This window comes from Falco naumanni, chromosome 6, assembly GCF_017639655.2.
Source record: "Falco naumanni isolate bFalNau1 chromosome 6, bFalNau1.pat, whole genome shotgun sequence".
Classification (NCBI taxonomy): Eukaryota; Metazoa; Chordata; class Aves; order Falconiformes; family Falconidae; genus Falco; species Falco naumanni.
The window spans coordinates 48,356,348-48,377,518 of NC_054059.1; the positions used below are offsets into that span (position 1 = coordinate 48,356,348).

Below are 21,171 nucleotides of genomic sequence, written 5' to 3' on the forward strand. Positions count from 1 at the left end.
ATTTCTAACCTTGTCACTACACACATGGAAAAGTTACTTTAAAAAAAAACAACGCAAGCTATTTACTTTCTAAAAGACTGAAGAACAAAACTGGGTTGCTATGAAAGCATCACCTGTCAAGACTGCCATTGTAACCTTACAACTAACTTCATACAACACTGGCAACATGGTAAACGCTGCTCTGTGGAGCAGTGGTATCATGACTTCTTCCTCACTGGCTCCCAAAACCTGCATCAGGAAACAAAAAACACCCACCAAATGGGGATTGGAGCAAAGAAACATCACAGCCCTTCTGCACCTAGGGAGAAAATGCATTTTCACAGGGCTACACAATATTCTGAGGACTCTTACTATAGGTTAGTTAAGAGTCTTGCTGCATATCTACAAATTGAGCATTCAAAGTGTGATAGAACCAATACTCCTGTTTAATCCCTGTATTCATGTCCATTGGTATTTGTAACCCTTTTAAATTCTGTGCTCTTTGTACCCCAAATAAAAATTTTAAGTTATTTGCTGCTTTCTCCCTTTATACTCCTTCAGAGTGACCGTGTGATTTCTAATACCTTGTACTCCTACAGGCAATAGGTTTGCCAAGTCCCACGACATGGAACTTAAATGGCATATCTTTTAGAAAAACACACACTTCTGAGTAGAACAAGAGGTGCATGCACAAGTTGCCTCAGAAAATCAGCCCTGGAAGCCGATGTTACCAGATCAGCAGGTGGCACAAGGCACTACACATCCCCTCAGCTCCAGTGGCACCGGCCTTTCTGCCTGGCAGCGGCAGATGATCAGGCACAACACATTCAGAACATGAAAGGAAGGTCATATGTTTATAACACCCATGAATTGCTTTCGCTCCTGTCTAGTCTGATGACAGTAGGACAGGTACGTCTAAGGAGAGAACGAGCGCCGGACAGGGGCGCGGAGGAGGAGCCGGTGGGGAAGCCCCTCCTCGCCCTTCCCACAGCCTGTGGTGCGCGACATGGCTGCCGCTCCCGGCAGGCACCGCGGCCCGTGCCGCCGCGGGGCACAGGGCGCCACCAGGCCCGGCGGGCGGGCGGCCGCAAGATGGCGCCCGGCAGGGCAGCGCCGCGTGCCCCGTCAGCTCCTGTAGCTGGCACGGCGGTTGCTTCGGTTAATTTATTGTTTTATAAAGTGTTCTGGGCTCATTATAAATAGCACCAGATTCAGGGCAGTTGTACTGCTTCGGATTGAATGAATTTAAAGGTACATGCTTATTTACCCACTAAACTTCGGATTCCACGTAAATACTTCTTCACATATTAAGTGTATTATGACAGCCTAGGATCTATGTTGTTCACACTCCCAAAATCTTTGTGATAAAATGACATTTTTTGTGGAGCAGAATTACAACACATAAGTGATACTTGAATACACTGTTTCATCCGTGGTGGCGCGCTTTTTTTCTAAGCTCCCTCTCATATGCCTGCAAAAGCAAACCCAGTTCTAGCTGAGCCGAGCTTTCATCTCTAACAGAGACTCATGCCTATGCCCCCACACCCGCTCCCAGCCACGGTGCCTCAGCGAGGGGCTGCGTAGCGCCTGCAGTCCCAGCCGGGGGCCGCCTGCCCAAGGAGCCACCCAGCACAGCCCTGCCAGGCGGCTCCTGCTGCCGCGCCGGAGCTCGGGCCCTGCCTGGCCACACCAGGGCTCGTGCTGGGCCTTCGAACCGCCTCCGGCTCGGGCTGCGCTGTCGGTGCGCGCCTTGCCCCGCTCTCGTCTGCGCTGGCTGAACTGAGCCAAGTGGCATCTCCCTTCCCTGGGCTGTGTGAAGGTGGTTAGTGGCAGGCAGCATGAAACACACCCAGCTCTGCGCCTCCATCACGCCACAGCTGGCTCCACACCAGCCTCTCCATGGGAGTGAGTTGGGATCTGCGCTGCTCCTGCCTCCACTGGCAGCTGAGTGCTTCTCCTGTGCCTTCGTGAGCCCAAATCCCCTCGAAAGGGCAAGCGAGAATGTGCAGTGACTGAAGAGAGCAATTCACCATTCCCCAGGCTCCTGTTGCCAGCTGTGTTCGTCTCCTTGGGGTGCTTACACAGTTTAGAACGCCTCATAGAGAGGAATGGGGCACTTCAGGCTTCTCTGGGCTTCCCATGTGCCAGCTCTGTCCTTTCTAAGGTGCGAGGCACAACCTTGGAGCAGAGGCTGTGATATTTTTTGCATTCCTCTGCTTCTCCCAGCCTCTAGCTGTGCCTGCCCTGAGGTGTGCCTGCCCCCCTTCCCAGCTCCCTCACCTTCCTGCCTCACTGCCAGTCCTCCATGTTTTCCCACAGGAGAGTGAAACAAAGCATCACACAGTCCTGCGTGGGATGTCTGCACATGTGTGTGAGACTAGCAGCTGCTGCAGTGGGGGTCAGGGAACAGGAGTGATGATGGGATGGGTGAGGGAAGAGTCAGAGCTGCAATGCTGGAAATAAGGTGAACAAAAGCCATGTGGTGGGTGAGCACTGTGAACAGTACCATGAAGCACAAATGACACAATAGCACAAGAGGGAGAGAGACAAGAAGCAGTTGAAGAAGCCAGAGCACTCTGCTTCTCCAAAACCTTTACCCCTAGCTCCCCACACTCACTCCTTCGCTTGAAAATGCATTCCAAACATTTGTTTCCACAGTTGCCTCCAAACTGTTTCTGAATGCCCTGAAGTTCAGCCTTTGAGTCCTGTTCTTCAGTGAGAAGAAGGGCTGAAGTGAGTGGTGCAGATGCAGTGAAAGCTCTAGCTTGCAGCCAGTTGCCATTTTGACCAGAAGTGTCATTGCTAAAGCTACAGAAACGATGAAGGAGAAAAGCTGCGTCAGAGTACTGGAAGGCTTCAAGAAGTTTATTGCGGGGGAGAAAAAGTAAGAACATGGAATATTGCAAAACTTTATTAAGGTGGAGTAAAGGCTGATTAGGGTTCATGCCCTTCCAAAATATGCAGCACCTACACATGAATGGTGAAAAGCAAGAGCTGCACTTTTGAGCACCAGCTCAGTAGAGGCTACATCTCCCAGGCTCATGCTATAGCCATGCACACCCACATCCTAGGAACTCCCTGGAAATGGAGGCCGTGCACACTGCTGAATGAAGAGTAATACCCAGACTTGCCACAGCGAAGGCTTGAGAGAGGGTCACACAATCTGAACAGGGCTGGTGCATCTGGCCTACGCTTACAGACCAAAGTAGTGATGTTCCCTCCTTGTTCCCGGCTCCTAGATGGAGTGTGAACTGTTATCACCCTTCACCCTTTCCCCCGGGGTGTTTTCTGAGAGCTAGTTTATGACACAAAGAATTTTCCAGTATAGCTGTAATTACTAAAACCATGGGGTCAGTGCCATTTATTCCAGTGTCATTTTTGCCAGTATTGTTAAACCTTTGCTTCAAATGACAGAAACTATTTTAGAAAAAGAACTTTTTTGTTATTCATTGTTTATTCCAACTCAGTTCAGCCTGATCTTTTCACACTCCTCCCTGACAAAACTGTTTGGCCAACAGATTTAGCCTGGACTTCTCCTGAAACTCTCTCTGCACTCGCCCCTTATTAAATGCTGTCATGTGTGGTACCACAAAGCTGACAGTTGCAAGGGCCAGTTGCATGCCCTTTCTCTGGCAGCATCAACAAAATTGATCGGTTTAGGAATCATTGAGAGGAATGCTTTGCTGTGAATACTAAAAACCGAAGCAGTTTAGTGTGGATACATCTGTACTAGCAAAACAGTATTTTCTGGTAGTACAATAAAACCATCTTCCACAACTGGCATAAAATACTCATAAAAATAGTTTTACTGGTACAACTGTGTCTCTGCCAGAGGCTCCTGTTGACACAGCTATGTCTGTCAGGGCTGGCATCTCTTTACAGCTATGCTAGTAGGTGTCAGTCCTGTGAATGTGATCTTGGTCTCTCAGAACACATGTTCACCTCTTTTCGGTTCACGGTGACAACTCCATCCCACAACTGCATTCAGTACAGTTACTCCTAAGACAGTAAATGCAAATGAAGATGCAAATATATGTTGTAATTCAAATCAGTGAAACAACATCTTATTCTGCTGTTCCTTCCTTACAGCTACTTAATGCAGATTCATAAAATTTAAGGTCAGAAGATACCTTTAGGTCATACAACCTGAGGTGCAACACAGGTCAAGCAATTTTATGTAATTAACCCTCATGATTCACAGATGAGCAAGCATCTTCTGGAAACCATTTTTAAGTCAAAGATACCAAGTTAAGAAGTCACCATTTTCTTTACTAGCTTATAACATTTGCCTTACATTACTGAATCCAGAGATCCAGAGCTGTAAGATAATGTTTTGACCCCTGTGATGCCCTCTTCTGTGCAGGTGCCTCTCCTTGGAATTCTTCCTCTCTCTCATCCTTTTTTTGACCGTTCTTCAACTCCTTCTAGCTGCATTCTTCTAGGTAACACTTTAATCCCTTTTTCCAGCAATAGACCTGCCACCTCCCTTCCAGAGCAGCATAAACCATCAGGTTGATGCACTAAAGACACAACCCCCCCACCTTCTGGTGTCCTCCGCAGGAAGCAGGAGAACACTCTTGTGACAGAATCGTGTTCAGTGGGTGCTGTCAGCATTGTGAGCAGGGTTAAAATACCATCAGCTGGGTGGTGTATATTTTTATTTTAAATTTTCTGGTGCCCAAGTGCTTATACTGCACTGATCTCCACGCTCTGCAAAAGTAAAAAGCATGCCTGGGCAATAACAACTCTGGGTTTCTTAGGTCTGGGGATATTTCACATACATAAATCTTAATAAGTTTATTCCAAAATACAGAGAGTAAGGGTTTTGACTGATGTATATTTGTAGGTACAAAGGTACACATCATATTAAATTCACATTATTAAAGCCCTTACATGAGAATCAGCCAAGCAGAAGATTACAAGCTTTAAAGAGATACCATTGTGATTACAGAAAGACAAGAAAACCAAACAAAATTCCTCCTTATTTTCATTCTTTCTATCCCATAAAGTGTTTATGAGTAGCTGGGTTTAACTATTTCTACCTTCACTGAAGTAATCAATAAAGGAACAGCTTGTATAGATAAGCGTGCATTTTCTGCAGTTATAGCTAAACAGATTTGAACAAATTCCTAAGGATCCATTTTCATTATTAAAGAGTCTGAATTTTTAGCTCTGCAAATAACCAGCTGAATAGCCTGTAACTCAATTTTTATTAACATCCAGTTGTCTGTCACATACCTCAAAGTCCAAGTGTCCCTATGTATAGCGTTCCTGAGTACTTGACATCAGACAGCTGGCAATTTTCTCAATATGATGTATAACAAGTGACTTTATTGGGGTAATTTAGGACAAACCCTGTAGAACATGTAAAAGAGTTGTTGGCTGAGAGCTGTTTCTCCAAATCTATCAGAGAAATGGCTTGCAATCTTACTCATCTTCACAGGTGTTTGATGCCATTGATTTACAATTTTATATTGCAATTCTAACAGGTTAGCTGAAATAGAGCATACACGTATGAAGGACATTATTGAGTCCAATATCTCCAGCTCAAGAGAATGAGATAGTTCCCTTTCCCATTTAATCATAAATGTTTCTTTAGTGGGCAATAAAGAAAAAGCAATGGCTTTACACAATCACCCCAAAATGTTCTGAGATTCATTGCTAAGGAATAAGATTTGCTCAGATAAAAAGGATTCTCTAATACAAGTAGATTTAACATCAGACTGAATAAAGGAACTCCTGAACTGGAAGTAAAGAAGCAAAAAGGGAAGTCTAGCATGTTCCACCTTTGCTGTATTTCTAAGTGAAACCTGAATTTGTTTTTACTGAAGAGTTGAGAGAAATATTCCAAATAATTGAGATCAGTTGTTTCTGCAGTCTTTCAAGAAAACAGGAGCAAATTACACAATACACTTATAAAAAGCGGCAGATTACTTTTAAAGCTGGTACAGACATCACCCCGGGAACAGACAACTTAGGTTCAGGTCTGGTTCATAAAAACTGCAGTTTTCACACCTGCCAACTCATGATCCCTCTGTTTTCAAAACCTACCTAGAAAGTCAGTTCCCCTTAGCTGAGTAATGAGCTGGATTTATACATCTGTAACAAAACCCACCATACTCAAGAGGCTTGCATACTGCTTTTAATGATTCCCTTTCCTGCCCAAGTAAAGTTAGTAATAAGTCTTTTAAACAGGATGAAGCACTGAATGAGGTGAAGTTCACAATAGTGAACTACAAAACAGACACAAAATAGAGATCACCTAATTCATTCATATTGAACCAACCTAATTAATGAGCAGTGCTCTTCAAATACATGGCTCCATTGAGCTGTGCAAATAAGATCCCTGTATAAAAATGATATGTATTAAAATTAAATCAGCAAAGTGTTTAGTACTGGCCTCACTTTGCTCATGCTGAACTTTAATTCTTCTGTCACAAGGTACTTTGAAAATTCCTATTCAGTGGGACCAGCCCTTCAGCGAAGAGCAAAAAAGGACAAGATGATTTTGATATTTTTACATTATGTGGCCTTTCCCAGAACGAGTGCAGTCCCTGATTTCTAGTTGGTGAGAATCACCATGGATAGCGGTTCCCAAATTAGGCTCCTTTCTTCTTGGACATATGCATAGCAAGTTTATACCCAGCACAGAATGGTGTGGCAATGTAAATTTAAATGTGGTTAAATTAAAGACATATTTGTCCAATCCTCTGGATAAGAAGAAAACAGCTGTAACATGGCAGAAAGATATGCACACATTTCATTTTTTTATGAAGTCCCCTAAAAAGACAAAATCAAGATTAGAAAAGTACTAATAGTATTTGTATATCACTTTTTTTAAAAGAGAGAGAACCAGGTATTTTTCTGTTCACTTACAATTCTCCTAAAATCCACCAAGAGAGATAAAATATTAGGGATGGTCTGTTTGGAATGAAAAAACAAATAGCAAAAAATTAATCAGTGTACAAAGCAAGCCTATTGTCAGTCCCTGAGCCTTTGCTGCTTCTGACTGAAGCATCTGGATTTGTTAATGCAGATGACTCACATTGTTAAGTCTTTGTTAAATAACTAGATGATATTTTGGATTAATAAAATGGTTGTTCTAATTTTAATAACATTTCTTTTTAAATTTAAGCAAGAAGAAACAGATGTTTTAAACAGATCAGTCCTCACCACATGGTAGCTGCTCAAGTCTGTCACTAAGTTTCACAGCTTAACAGGAGCAAGGACTACATGAATTAGCAAGCATTTCCAGGATCAGGCCCTAGACTAGTAACTTACGGAGATTTTTTAGAGCTGCACACCTTGAAGCAGTTTACACCCAAGATACTAAAACCCCCTTCTCTTTAAGCTAGTTTAGCTCTTAGTTTAGCTGAAGCAGGGAACCAGCCATGGGGGATGCTTTTCTTGAGAAATACTTTGCCCTCATAACGAGGATTTGATTGTGGCTTTGACAATCAGACGTGTTGTGGCAGAGAGGATGTGAAAGTGAAGCACCCGAACGGCAGTTGGTGGTGACGTCCTGTTTGCTGAGGACAGGAGCAAGCTCAACACATCCGTGGGGACTGTGTGCATAACTGACAGCTACTGCACCCCTCAGGAGTGCAGCCTTCTTGTGCCCTGGGAACAAAGCTGTGGCTACCCCTTCTCTAGCTGGTGTGCGGACCATCCATCTTCACCCAAGTTAACCTCTCCCTGTCAGTCTAGAGATCGCAGGCATTGCAGCTGCTTCCTGTGCAAGGAGCATTCCCACCTCACACACTTAGGCAAGAATTGCTAGCTCACTTTTGCAACTTAGAGGGTCCGTTGAGCCACTGTATGAGCAAATAGGATGGACCAGCAATTGTAATACAAGCCTGGGACTCTGGAGATGTACATACAGTTCAGCATATGCTTCACAAGCGTACATCCCCATGATGCAGTAATAGTGAAATAAATAAAAGATGGTAAGCCCCACACCCTGGAGCTTTTACTACTTTAGGCCAGACACCTAAAAAATGGATAAACTCTCCTCGCGGACATGTAACTGTTTCTACATCACGATGACCAATGTTTAGGGCCTAAATAGATTGACTCCCTCAGTATATAAGAAGTTGTGCTTATTTGAAGAGGTTACTGCCACCTACCAGCTGTTTATTGTCCCTCTGCTGGAGTCCGCTGTCTCCTCAGATCTGCTGGCTCACTTCGTCCTAATCTTATTTAGGCAAATGGGTCTGAGCTAATGCAGATAGTTTAAATAGTTGGCCTGGTAACCTGGCTCATTTAATCTGAAAAAGGTTGGGGAATGCACATACATACAACTGTACCAGCAGATCTGAGGAGCATTAATATTTGGCAGGGGTGATGCCGACGAAAACTGGGGACAGTAACATTTTTCACTGGCTCAGCTCAGCTTTGGAAGACAGCACCTGTTTATAAATCTTAGGACATGCATTTCTTTTTGTCAGCAGTTCTGGCTAAACAGGTCGTATTTATCTCCCCCTGCCTCCAGACCTCCTCTTTGGTCAAACAGTAAGAAGCGCGCTCTGCCCCTTCTCTTCCCCTTTCCTGTTATGCCAGCACTACTACTTGGGCCGTTGGGTGAGTCAGTGCAAGAATCTGGATAAAAATAAGTTTTCTTTCTCCCGCCTTGGGTTACTGGCACACCACGCAGCTGCGCAGACCGTTGCATCAGCACCACCAAGGTCCATGCCAGGTGGTTATGGAAGGCACCTGGAGCTACTGGAGCTGGTGCTGCAGTTGAAAGAAATGTTCATGCAGTCATGGCATTCCTCCCTTGTGCCTCATTTCCTTGATGGTAAAGTGGGAGTAACTGGGCTTCTCAGTTTACAAGAGTGCTTAAAGGGTAAATATATCAAAGCAACAGCTCTCGAACTACAAAGTTGCCCCCTTGGGAAAGCACAGAATGTACCAGGTTGGGATGGAGAAGGCTCAGGAAGATTTCATCTGGTCTCTCCCACCTCTCTCCTCCCTCATCGTCTTCCAGCCTTTGCAGTTCCTCCCTCTCTTCCCCTAGAGCATTAACTTTGGGTCCCCTACACAGAGGGGCCGAAGGAAATTGGCACTGGGGTGAACTTGGTTGGAACTTGGAGAGTAGGATTCATTTGGAGGGAAAGCAACAGTGTGAGAGATACTTATGACTGATACAGTATGACTATAACTTGGGAGGCTAAGGCAGCTGCAAGTTGGGCTGCAGGAATTTGGGGTTACCCAGAGAGTGAACGTGCATGTACGTGTAAAAGGGTGGGGAATGGAGATAAGGTGGGGGAAGGAGGGAATTATAAACTGTTGCAGCAAAGGAGAAAGGTGGGGCTTCAGCTAAAAGACTCAGAGCTGCTGTATCAGTAATTATGAATGGTCAGATACTACAGAAATGGGTCAGAAATGGAGTGCATCAGGCAAAATCAGAATTTTCTCACCCTTTCAGCTATTCAGAATTGCATATACAGTCTAGTCATAGAAAGAAATTCAGTTTGCAATGGCAAAAAAACTGTGCCATCTCCTATTAAAGTCCTTGCATTTCTGGCTGTACATAAAAATATTCTACAAGTTATTTTTCTTGGTAAAGACATGGAGGCCACAGTAATCTGTTCCTAGAAACAGGAACTGATAAATACTGCAGGCTATAGGTAATATTTGCATTCTGATCTATAAAATGTGTAACTATACTGTGGACAAAGTTTAGGAAAGAAAACTAGGGCATATTTTTTCTTATATGATCCAGTATGTTTACAGCTAAAGTACTGATCTAATTCATTTTATGAGTGTGAAAGCTGTGTATTGTCAGTTTAACTCTTTCTTCCATGTATCAGTCAAGCCTGCAAGCTACAACTGACTATAGAAAGGACGTCCGACCAACATGTAAGCTAACAGCAAATATTTCTTTTGGTTTCCCACGTGTCTCTTGTGCATCAGCAGAGAAAAGATTTGTAAAAGGCAAGAGAACAGGAAAGAAATGTTGGCAGAGAACTCTTATGATTACTGTTGTACTGAATCTCATTTAAGTTTTCTGATTTATAAATGAACAGGACCATAAATTATTCATTCAAAGGAGAGCTGGCCTTTTCCTGAATTTCTCCAAAATGCAATGATGTTCTCAAACAAGGATCCAGACATATTAGCGCAATTCAGTTTCAAAGCTCAGATTTCACCGGTGGGTAAACCCAGAAATCAACAACCCCTACTATTAGTGCCAAGTGGAAGACTTTGTTTTGATTTAGAAAATTGGTTGGGCTGCTATCTCACCAAAGTACAGACTCAAGAGCTGTTTTTCCTAGAGGCCTCAGTCCACAGAAGCACTTAATCAGGGCTTAACTTTAAGGAAGTGAGTGATCTTATTGACTTCAATAGATGATTCACATTTGTAAAATTGAAGTATTTAAACATTTGATTCAAGTGGTCTAAATCCAGCAAGGAAAAGATTGCCCGTGTTGCATTTCCATAATAAAATAGTGTATGACATTCTTGAGATGGAGATGGTGATGTTTTGAAGTCCTTTTGTTTACACATTGCCAGAAGAAATTGATCAAATTGCCCAGGATTAGTGGCTGCTAAAGAATGGATTTTAATTAAACTGTAGAATGTGTCACTCTCTGCATGTTTTAGGCCACGATCTGTTGGCATTAACCGTGTTTTTTCTAAGTTCATTACGACCAGCTAAAATAAAATTATTACACTTACCTACAGGCTTTACACCTAATAGATTCTGGGTTATCAGCTGGATATCTACTGTAATAGTTTACATATTACTTTTGTGACTGAAATGTAAATATTACATAATAAAGAAAACACTACTATGTTTATATGTTGACCACATAAGGGTTCTCTTAAAAGCAAAATCCTGTTACTATAGCTCCAAATACCAAGCTAAAGCATAAAGCTAAATCTCTGAGCTGGCTGCTTACTTTTCTGTGATCTGATTTATGCCTTATTGAAATCAATTAAAAGATTTGCACTGACTTCAGAATTATTTTGGTTGGATGCTTAACTAGTAAAAAAAGTGATAATTTAATAAAAAGCCCACATGCTTCTTTCTTTTTCCCTCATTAAATCTAATGCCAATCTAGAGGAAGGAAATGGAGAATTACAGTGAATTTGACAACTGTTCCATCGACCTGCGCAGTGTATTTAAACATAAAGCACAAGAAGAATGTGTCAAAAAGGGGTTTTTTGTACACAGGGATTTTTCAGACTTTTGTAGACCCAGGTCAGACACAACAGGCTCTTGACCCTCTGACTGGATTCTTACCTCACCAAAAAAAATAAAGATTTCTCCCAATACTTCTAAAATAACACCTCAGAGCTCTTACAATACTGGTTTGTTTTTTGTATCTCTTTTTAGTATTACCCTTCGTAGACTTAAAAGCCAGCGCTCTGACCAAACGGAAGGATGGCTGCCGTAATGCTGGGAAAGGTGCCTCACTTCCACAGGGTCGAGCTACAGATGGCGGCCTATGGGGGTCTCTACAGATGTTGTAGCCAATGGAATAAACAAATTACCAACAGTAAGTTTCAAAAATGATGCTGTTTATCCTGGAAAGGGATCCCAGAGCACCAGAGTTTATAATTTATCAGAAAAAAGGCAAGAGAAAGAAACCACGCTTGGACAACATTGGTTTATAGAAAATAATTAAATTGAAGAAACAATGAAAATGGAACTAACGTTGAAACTGCACACTTACAATATCAAATATCAATGCAATCATTTTGCAGCAGATAATATGTATGGCAATTAGAGCTTTTTTACATTATATTATAATAAATTCATAATTCATGCATACAATGAGAGCTTTTGGAAAGGAGCATTTGAATTTAACAAACAGTACCACTCATCATCTGAGCAAAGATGGCAAAAGGAATTTCAACATTATTTGCGATCTAAAAAATTGAACCAACGTTGTTGCTTTGTGTTGTGCTTCCCTTGCACAGACTGCAGTGCCTTCTGTCTGCTTTAGGGTGTGGCATCTGCCATTGGGGAGGAAAAACTGGCATGTGTTGCCTTTTATAGCAGACTGATTTCATTGTGCTGAGGGCCTCTATTTTATAGCCTCTTAGTTCCCATCTTGTAGCTGAGTTGCTGAAACAAATGGGAGGAAAAGGAGTTAGTAGTATAAACTCTTCAGTTTAAAGCCTCATCCTTTTTTTCTTTCCTGGGGAAAGAAAACATTTCAAAGTAAATCTGTGTTAAACTTTGTGGATTATTTGTCCCTGATCAGTAAGAGTTGTGGAGCATGTCAGAAAGTACTGCAATCCACAGCTGAGGCGCTATCAGTACATCTTATCAGATTTTCAATATATTTGCTTGAATATAAATGTCTTAAAGTATAAATGTGTAATTGATTTTATATTTTATTTTAGAGTACCATGTAAATAAATACACACAAGGAGACATCTATATTTATATTTGCATATGAAAGACTTCAAAAAATCAACTTATGTGGTGTAATGTGTATAATTAGCGTGCATTTGAATATAGAAAAGAAGAAAATCCAGGAGAAAATGTCAAAAAGGCTCACTAACAAAGATGTAGTATTCTCTTGGCAAAAGCTGATGAATGATTTGGCATGAATTCATCTTACAGTTCTGTTATTCTCTCTCCTACAAAGATGATATACCCCTTTCTAGCAGTTTGCATAGAATTGCAATTTGTTGTTGTTACAGACTGTAATGACCCTTGGGTATGCACCTGATTCCCCCCACTAGAATTACTCACCATTTTTTTCCCACTCTATGTTTTTCTAACAGCCATATAACATTTTTTCACTTGCAAAGAGTAAAAAAAATACCAAAACCAATCGTAACAGAAGTATGTTACCAAGATGTTCTTGACGACCACTAAGACTTTACAAAACTTACTCCATAATGGAAATCAGAATATTTCTGACTTTTCAGAAAGAATGAAAATTAATAGATACTGGAACCACACTGTTCATACACTTATCAATAATCTTTGCATGTAATTCAACATTACAGCATGAAGCTCTTTAATGTTTTCACAGTGGATTCAAAAAAGCCTACCTACTCATGACAGCATCTTTCTTGATAAGCTGCGTTTTTCTCTACCATTATTGTATCTCCTATTTATCCGTTTTGAAATTTGAAAACATGCTTACCTTTAACAGAGTGCACGTTGGTTTAAAACAGCATGGTTTAGACCCTGACTATATTGAAAATGTTTGCTAATACCCCGGATGCTATATTCATAGCCAAGTAAGTATTTGATCTCCCATATGCTTCCATTAGTTGAATGTAGCGTGTGACTACTATCTTTTCTTACACTAGGGTATCATTTGTATTAAGATGGTTATATAAAAAACTTCAAACCATTCTGAAAGATGGTTCAAAAATGTAGGTCGGTGGCAGCAGCTTACCATTTGGAGCAAGCGTTACTTGGATTACATATTTTGGTTTTTGTGTTACTACGTTTTCATGAGTGTCTTGTGCGTACTGGAAATTATATTGTTTGGGGAAACAATTATGAGACCAAAAATGTCTCACACTCCTTGATCAGCTCCTGTTGATCTGCAAATAAGTACACAGAACATATTGAAAACGGCCCTATATATAAAAGCATCATCAGTGCAAATGACCATTAGAATTTGGAGACAGCTGGACAATGTGGACAACTGCAAAGCTGCTACCACTGCAGAATTTTAGGATAAATTTTATAACCGTCTGCACACACAATATAAATCTTCGGGGGCGGTGGGGGTGTGTGGGGGGGCGGGGGGCTGTATTTATTTTTCCATGACATAGCAAACGTTTCCTTGCCCTCGGAATACGCCGAGGGGGCTTCTGAGCTCGACAAACGGGGCTGGGGTGCTGCGTGCGGTCCCCAAAAGTTTGACCGACCCATGCGCTCCAGCAATCTGGCCACGGGGCGCCGCGTTCGCGGCCGCCGCCTCCCGCCGCCTCCCGCCGCAGCGCCCCTCCGGCGGCACCCCCGGCCCCGCACCGGCGGGGCCAGCCCCGACCCCCCCCTCCGCGGCGTCCGGCGGGGCCCGCCGCGACCCTTCGCCTGGGAGCAACCCCCGGCGGGAGCCCGGCGTCGGGCTGCCTCCTCGGCGGAGCCGGGGGGTGCCCCGCGGCGGCCGCCACCCCGGGCGCGCACACGAGCGGGCCCCGGCCCCGAGCAGGGGCACCCGCGGGGCCCCCCCAGCCCGCCGCGCCGGTGCCGCTGCCGCTGCCGGCGGCGGGGAGCGGGAGCCGGAGCCGGGCAGAGTCCAGTCCGCGTTTTGCGAGTGCGCGGGAGCGATCGGGGCGGAGGGGGCGATGGCTGCCGGCGCTGGCTCGCTCGCTCGCTCATGCCATGCTGGGCCAGCGCGGCTCCGCCAGACGTGTGTTTACCCATATCCGGGTTAGAGAGGAAAGGAGGAAAAAAAAAAAAAAAAAAAGTTTCATTTAAACCTGAACAAAAAACTTTCAACATGAAATCACACAGCAGGAACAGGCACAGACCGTAAGGCGTTCTTACCATTTCTAATCTCAATCACGGACTCGGGGAGGGAAATTTCTGTAATTTGGTGCGTGCGGAGCGGTCCGCAGGGGATACTCCTGGCTCAGTCAAGTCCCTTCCCCGGCCGCTTCTCTTTCTGCCCGCTCCTCTCCCTCCCCCCCACCCCCCCCGCCCGCTACTCGCCCCCTTTTTTGAGGCTGGGGGTCGTTTTTTTTTCTTTTTCAAAAAAAATTTTTTGGTAGGTACTATCATCAATACTGATTTCTCCGGACTCGCAATGTTGCAATGATCATGGCCGCGCAAGTCGCAGCGGCTCCGGCGGGTGCGAACAACAGCAAGGGCAAAGCCCCGAGCCTGCCGGGCGGCCTGGGCCCGGAGCGGGGCCCGGGGGGGGCCGGGACCGCCGCCGCCGCTGCGGGGGCTCCCGGGCCGGGCCCCGCGCTGGGGGTCGGAGAGGGGAGTCCGGCCGGCGGCGGCAGCAGCAGCAGCAGCGTGAATAATTTAGATCACCATCTCCACCACCACAGCGAGCCGCGGAACATGGCCAATAACGCGGCTCCCGCCGCTGCCGCCGGTAACAACAACAACGCAAGTGGCGGCGGCGGCTCCTCCTCGGAGCCGGCTATGAAGGAAGGTGGAAGCTCCTCGGCGTTATCTTCATCTTCTTCGTCTTCTTCCTCCTCCTCCTCCTCCTCCTCCAACCCGGGCTCGGCTATGGAGACGGGGCTGCTCCCCAACCACAAGCTGAAGAGCGTCGGAGGCGATCACCCCGCCGCGCCGCCCCACCACCACCATGCCCACCACCCGCATCACCATGCCCACCACCACCATGCCCACCACCCGCACCACCACCACCATGCACTACAGCAGCAGCTAAATCAATTCCCGCCGCCGCCGCCGCAGCAGCCGCCGCCTCAGCACCATCCCGTGCAGAATAACAACAGCAGCCTCGGCGGCGGCGGCGGCAGCGGCAGCAACAACAACGGCGGTGGCGGTGGCGGCGCTGCTCAGCCCAGTGCAGACATGGAGCAGCAGCAACATGGAGGAAAAGACAGTGTTTTGGGCGCTCAGGCCGAGCCCCCCCAGCAGCCGCAGCAAATGCTGAATAAAGGCGCCGACGAGGAGGAGATGCCCGGCAAGATGGGCGAGCCCATCGGCGGCCGCTACGATCACCCCGGCTTGGGACCCCTGGGCGGACAGCAGCAGCCCCAGCAGCCGCCCCCGAGCGCTGGGAGCGGCGGCGGCGGCCTCGGCGGCGGCGGCGGCGGCGGGAGCGGGGGAGGCGGCGGCGGCCCCTCCGCGGTGGGTGTCTCGGAGTTCAATAGCTATTATGGCAACGCTGCCCCTGCCCCTGCCAGCAGCGCTACAGCGAGCCGCGCCGGGCCTTGCTTTGATCAACATGGCGGACAACAAAGCCCCGGGATGGGGATAATGCACCCCACGGCGGCCCCCAACAGCATGGACCCCCTGCAAAACTCCCACGAAGGTTATCCCAACAGCCAGTACAACCACTACCCGGGCTACGGCCGCGGCCCCGGCGGCGGCGGCGGCGCGGGCGGCGGCGGCGGCGCGGGAGCTGTGGCGGCGGCGGCGGCGGCGGCGGCCGCCGGGGCAGGCGGCGGCGGCTACGGGGGCTCCGCGGCGGGCTACGGGGTGCTGAGCTCCCCGCGACAGCCGGGCGGCGGCATGATGATGGGCCCCGGCGGCGGGGCCGGCCTCGGCAAGGCTGCTGCCGGCGCGGCGGCGGCGGCCGGCGGCTTCGCGCGGTTCTCCGGGCAGAACCAGCACCCGTCCGGGGCCACCCCTACCTTGAACCAGCTGCTCACGTCCCCCAGCCCCATGATGCGGAGCTACGGCAGCAGCTACCCCGACTACAGCAGCCCCAGCGCCCCGCCGCCGCCGCAGCCCCAGCCCCAGGCAGCGGCGGCCGCCCCGGGAAGCCAGCAGGCAGCGGCGGGCATGGGCATGGGCAAGGACATGGGCGCCCAGTACGGAGCGGCAAACCCGGCCTGGGCAGCTGCACAACAAAGGAATCACCCGGCGATGAGCCCTGGGAGCACCGGGCAGGCCATCAGCAGGACCCAGGTAAACCCCCCGCGCTCGATTAATGACGGCTCCCCGCCTCCCTGCCACTCGTGTCGGGGTCTTAGTTTCTTTATAATTCACTTTTTTCCCTTCCCTCCCCCCCTTTTTCCCTTTCTTTTTTATTTTTTTTTTTTCTTCTAACACCCCCCCCCTCCCCCCCCCCGGGCCAGTTGTGCTCCTCGTTGCCTCCCTAGCAAGGGTGAGCAGCGCACAATGCGCGGCCCCGCCGGGGCTGGAGGCAGCGGAGAGCGGCTTTCGCTGCTGAAATTAGGTTGTTCTCAGACCCAATTAATATTTTTTTCCCTCCACTTTGAAACGGCGACGGAGAGGCGCAGGGCCCGGAGGACAGGCAGCTTGGGACGGGGGCGGGGGGTGGATTTTGTAACCGGAGCGTCGGACGCGGGGGGCTCCCGGGGGATAACGTCCATTATCTTTCACGGGGCGCTTTTTTTGTCCCCCCTCCTCCCCCCCTCTCTTTTTAACGGGTTGTATTTTTTAACCAGGACGAGTTGCGCCGTTGCACGCTCTTAGCAAATTAGTTTTGTCACTGGTGGAGTTACCGCAGTGAGATCCACGGAACGCGGCCGGGCTCCTTTTTTCTGTGGGAAGAGCGCGTGTGCGCGCGTGTGCGCGCGCGTATGCCCGCGCCCTGGTCCGCGCGGCGCGGGCCGGAGCGCGTGGGGTGCCTGGGGCCGGTGACCTTAAGGGGACTCGCCCACCAGCGGGTCGCGCGTGGGTGCGCGCGCGGGTAGCTACGTTTCGTTCCTCAAACACGCGGAAATCCAAGTCGGGGGGGGGGGGGGGGGGGGGGGGTGGTAACGGGGGACGGAGACACACCAAACAAAAAAAAAACGAAAACCAAACCCGAAAAAAATAATAATAAAAAAAAGAACTTAAAGTCCTTGGCGTCAGCAAAGGGGCGCGGGTACCGGGCGGGCCGCCACCCCTGCGCGCAGCCCCTTGCCCCAGCCCGGTAACTCCGCCGGTCGGTCGGTCGGTCGATCGATCGATCGATAGGTAGCTAGCTAGGCGCGGTGCTGGCGGGGCGGCGGGCCGTGGCGCAGCGCCTTTCCGGGGCGGGCGCGGCGGTGCGGCGCGGCGCGGGGAGCCGGCAGGCCGGGCCCGCCGGGCGGCCGGTCCCGAGGAGCGGCCGGGTCTCCTCCGCCAGGTTCGGAATTTGAATTGTGGAGGTAAACTGGCTGCAACCGTCTCCAGACAGCTGCCTCCGAGTTGACATCTAATCTGCCATCTGATTGGCTCCCCGCTCGCCATTGGGCACCTCGCGCCGCTGATGTAAATAGAAGTGCTGAGCGGCGCAGTCACGGAGCCCCCGCCACAAATAACACCCGCCAGTCGCGCCGGCGGGGCCAGGTGGCGCGGGCGGCCGGCCGGCCGGGCGGGGGACGGGCGCACACGCGCGGCCTCCGCAGCGGCACCGGCCGCGCTGGCCCCCGGCGCGGTGACAAGCCGGGGGCATCTCCCCCCAGCACTCCCGTCCCTCCACGCCCCCCCCCCGCTCAGCTCGGTTACATGGCGTGGTTTTTCTGGCATCGATTTTTTTTTTTTTAATTTTTTTTTAGACCTTTAATTCTACGCTAATTGGAGGCGGTAGGGGAGTATCTTGTAATAACAGAGCGTGGACGAGGATTCGGGATTTCAAGTTGCGCTCGTGCCTCTAAAAACATTTTGTAATGTTGCAGCTTATGGATATTATGCAAGGGATTGGATCGTTGTTGTGGTTTTTTTTTTTTTTTAAATAAATAATAATCCAAATATTAATCTAATTACGTTTCTCTTTGCTTCATACCTAACCTGTGCATGCCTCTTAAAAAAATCTTTTTCACGTGTAGCTGCTGTCGGTGAGAAACCGCCGTGTGTCGTACAAAGAAGGGGAAAAAGGAGCCGTTCTGTCAGAGGTTGCGTTTGTTTCATCTCTGCAGTGAATCCAGATATTCGGGGGGAAAATGTGCTTTTGTGTTTGAATTATGGTTAGCATACTTCAGGAGGCATCGGGAGTTGTTGATCTCATTATTTTTCCACACAAGAGTGAGATTAGGCTTGAATTCTCAGCAGGAAAGTGAATTGTGTTAAATGGAGTAGTGCATTAGAATTTTATGGTTCCCCCCCCCCTTCAACAAGATCTTTCTATTAAGAACTGTTAAATCTTTTAATAAGCTTTTAACAGCGAGGTCTGACAGGAATAAATGCAGGTGTATGCTTTTGGGGTCCTCAAACGGCTGGATCTTTCCATAAAGTAATGAACAGAACCTGGAGAAAATACAGCTTCTTCATATTATGAATCATGTATTAATCCTGAAAAAATAATAATAGAAACCGTGGATGGGCTGTGTATGTGTGTGTGTTTGTCTACGTCCAACAGACCACCCCTCTCACACTTTTAGTTTTTATTCCATGTCCTTTTTATTTCTTCCAGGGAAGTGAGATTTTTTTTTTGGTGAGTGTTAATTTTTATCTTTTCTAATTTGCACTGGTAAAAGGGTCACTGGAATCCGTAAGGTAATGAGGCCTCACATGCATAACCTTCCATAATTAGTTTAAAAATACTTGCATTGTCTGCTTGCTTTTAAACATAGGTAGTTCAGAATTTATGGCTTTAAAAGCAAGGAAAATTGTCGTCAGATAGACGTAGTACATGTTAGTTCAGAGTGCTATTTCTTCACGACAGAAATTGTTTGAAGTATTTTATTTTTATTGGAGGAGTGATAGTAAATTCATTATGTCCTCAGTATGACCCTTAGAAATACTTCCTTATATTTATGGGTTTACATCCTCTTCTCACAGATTTCCTTTTTTTTTTTTTTTCTTTTTTTGTACTGTAAGAATTGGGATGCAGGTTAGAAAGAATAATCTGACAAGGGCACAGTTTGTTTCTTTTTTCTCCCAAAATTATTATTATATTTTCCTCAAAATAATTGTCATAAAGGCAAGTCATCAGTGTTCTTTTATATTACGTTTTTTCCACTCAACCAGTAATTGATTGAGATAAGAAATTTTCTTAGGTTTCAAAGTAATATTTTTGATGTATAAAATAGATTTTGTCAACTAAAGAATACTTACCATTAGCTTTCAGAACACGATTATTTTTGTACATTTTTTATTTTTAATTCCCACATGTCTATCTCTGTGTATGTTACATCATTAATTGATTGCTTTTTGAAAGAGAAAAATGGAATATTCAGTCCAGCATTTGAACAGAAGGCTTCTCTTTATTTCTTTTTTAATAATCTGTGTGTACACTGTATATATGTGTGTACACACATTAGAATATATTCACTTGTCATGTGCCTTTGCAAAGCAGATGATGATTGGCCCCTACGCCTATAAGAAACTATTGTGCTGCGAACAGAGAAAAAGGACCGTCAGTAGGCTGTAACATCTGACATACTTGTTCAGGAAATTCTTGCCTTAGCATGGGTAGTTTCTGTAATATGTAGAACTGTGGCATCCCACTCTGAACTGACTTCTATGTTTGGCCAGCCTATTAAATTATTTTAGAAAATTCTGCTTCCATGTCATTTAATCACCTTACCCAATCGTGAGGTGAGATGAAAGCTTGAAAAAGAGGCCTCTTGTTTTTGAAGAAACACAGGTTTTCAAAGCAGATGGATACTGCTCATGCGGATACATTGATTTGATTGTGGAGGAGTTGTATGGTGCTAGTACAGTACCTTGTCATTCAGTTATTTTGATTATTGGTTAATTTCTTGGCAGCGTACAGATATTTAGAGTCCTGAGGCTCCTTTTATTCTTCACTTCTGATTTGCACGGCAGTAGCTTAACACATTAGCTGGCCTCTGTGTGTGTGCTTCATATACATCTTTCCCTTTGTGCACGTTAAGATTTACATACACCTACACACAAAGAGAGAACTTGGGTCTTTTCAGGAGGACCTGTATAGCATAAGCTATATAGCAAGTGTTACGAAAAAGATCTGTTGAGCTGCACTGAATTTGTGTGTATTAGTTGTTTGTTTTGTAGCGGAGAAACCTGGAAGATGCCTGATTCTGCAGCTCTTTTTATGCCAAATAGATTGCCCATATCGGGAATTCTGGCTAAGCCAGGGCTGCAGAATCATGTCCTGTGCCTGAAGGCCATTAAACAGCTGTTAGTGTGGTGAATAGATTCTTGATGTCTCAATGGGAGAATAAAATATATTTTTCCCTATGCATTTTCGAATAAACAGTTTACTATTCACATAGCTTCTATTTAGAAGTAGCAAATAGCAATATTCTCAGTTAGTAGCATCTATATATATATTATGACTGTATATTTGACACTTTGTGGTTTCATGTTCAGTTATTGGTTTCTGTAGTAGTGCTTATGCCTACATGTTGAACAGCAGGACCCTGTGTATGAGATACAATAAAGAAAGAGAGATGCAAACCTGTCTACTCTATTACTGCCTCCATCGTGTAAGGATTCTACAACTAAGTAGTTGATTACTGTCTTTCTGGCATTCTGATCTGGATCTGTAGGGATGAATATTAAGGCATTTAATCCGTTGCTAAATTTTCTAGTTACACGTGTAACAAAATTTTTGAAATTACTAAGCACAGCGTGTTAGGTGATGCCGTGTTAGGTGATGCCGTTTCATTCTGAAATAGTATCTTAGTTAAAACCAGATTAAATTC

General features: G+C 46.4%; 1 protein-coding gene across 10 annotated transcripts in view; it reads left to right on the plus strand.

The window, feature by feature from the left end:
• The first annotated feature begins 14,618 nt into the window (after nucleotides 1-14,618).
• ARID1B (AT-rich interaction domain 1B) overlaps nucleotides 14,619-21,171 on the plus strand; it is a 335,632-nt gene continuing 329,079 nt past the window's right edge. For all 10 annotated transcript variants that reach the window (XM_040598764.1, XM_040598762.1, XM_040598768.1 and 7 more), the window contains exon 1: nucleotides 14,619-16,519. In XM_040598764.1, coding sequence (XP_040454698.1) covers nucleotides 14,720-16,519 — 1,800 coding nt within the window. In that variant the 5' untranslated portion in view covers nucleotides 14,619-14,719. The remainder of the gene's footprint in view (nucleotides 16,520-21,171) is intronic.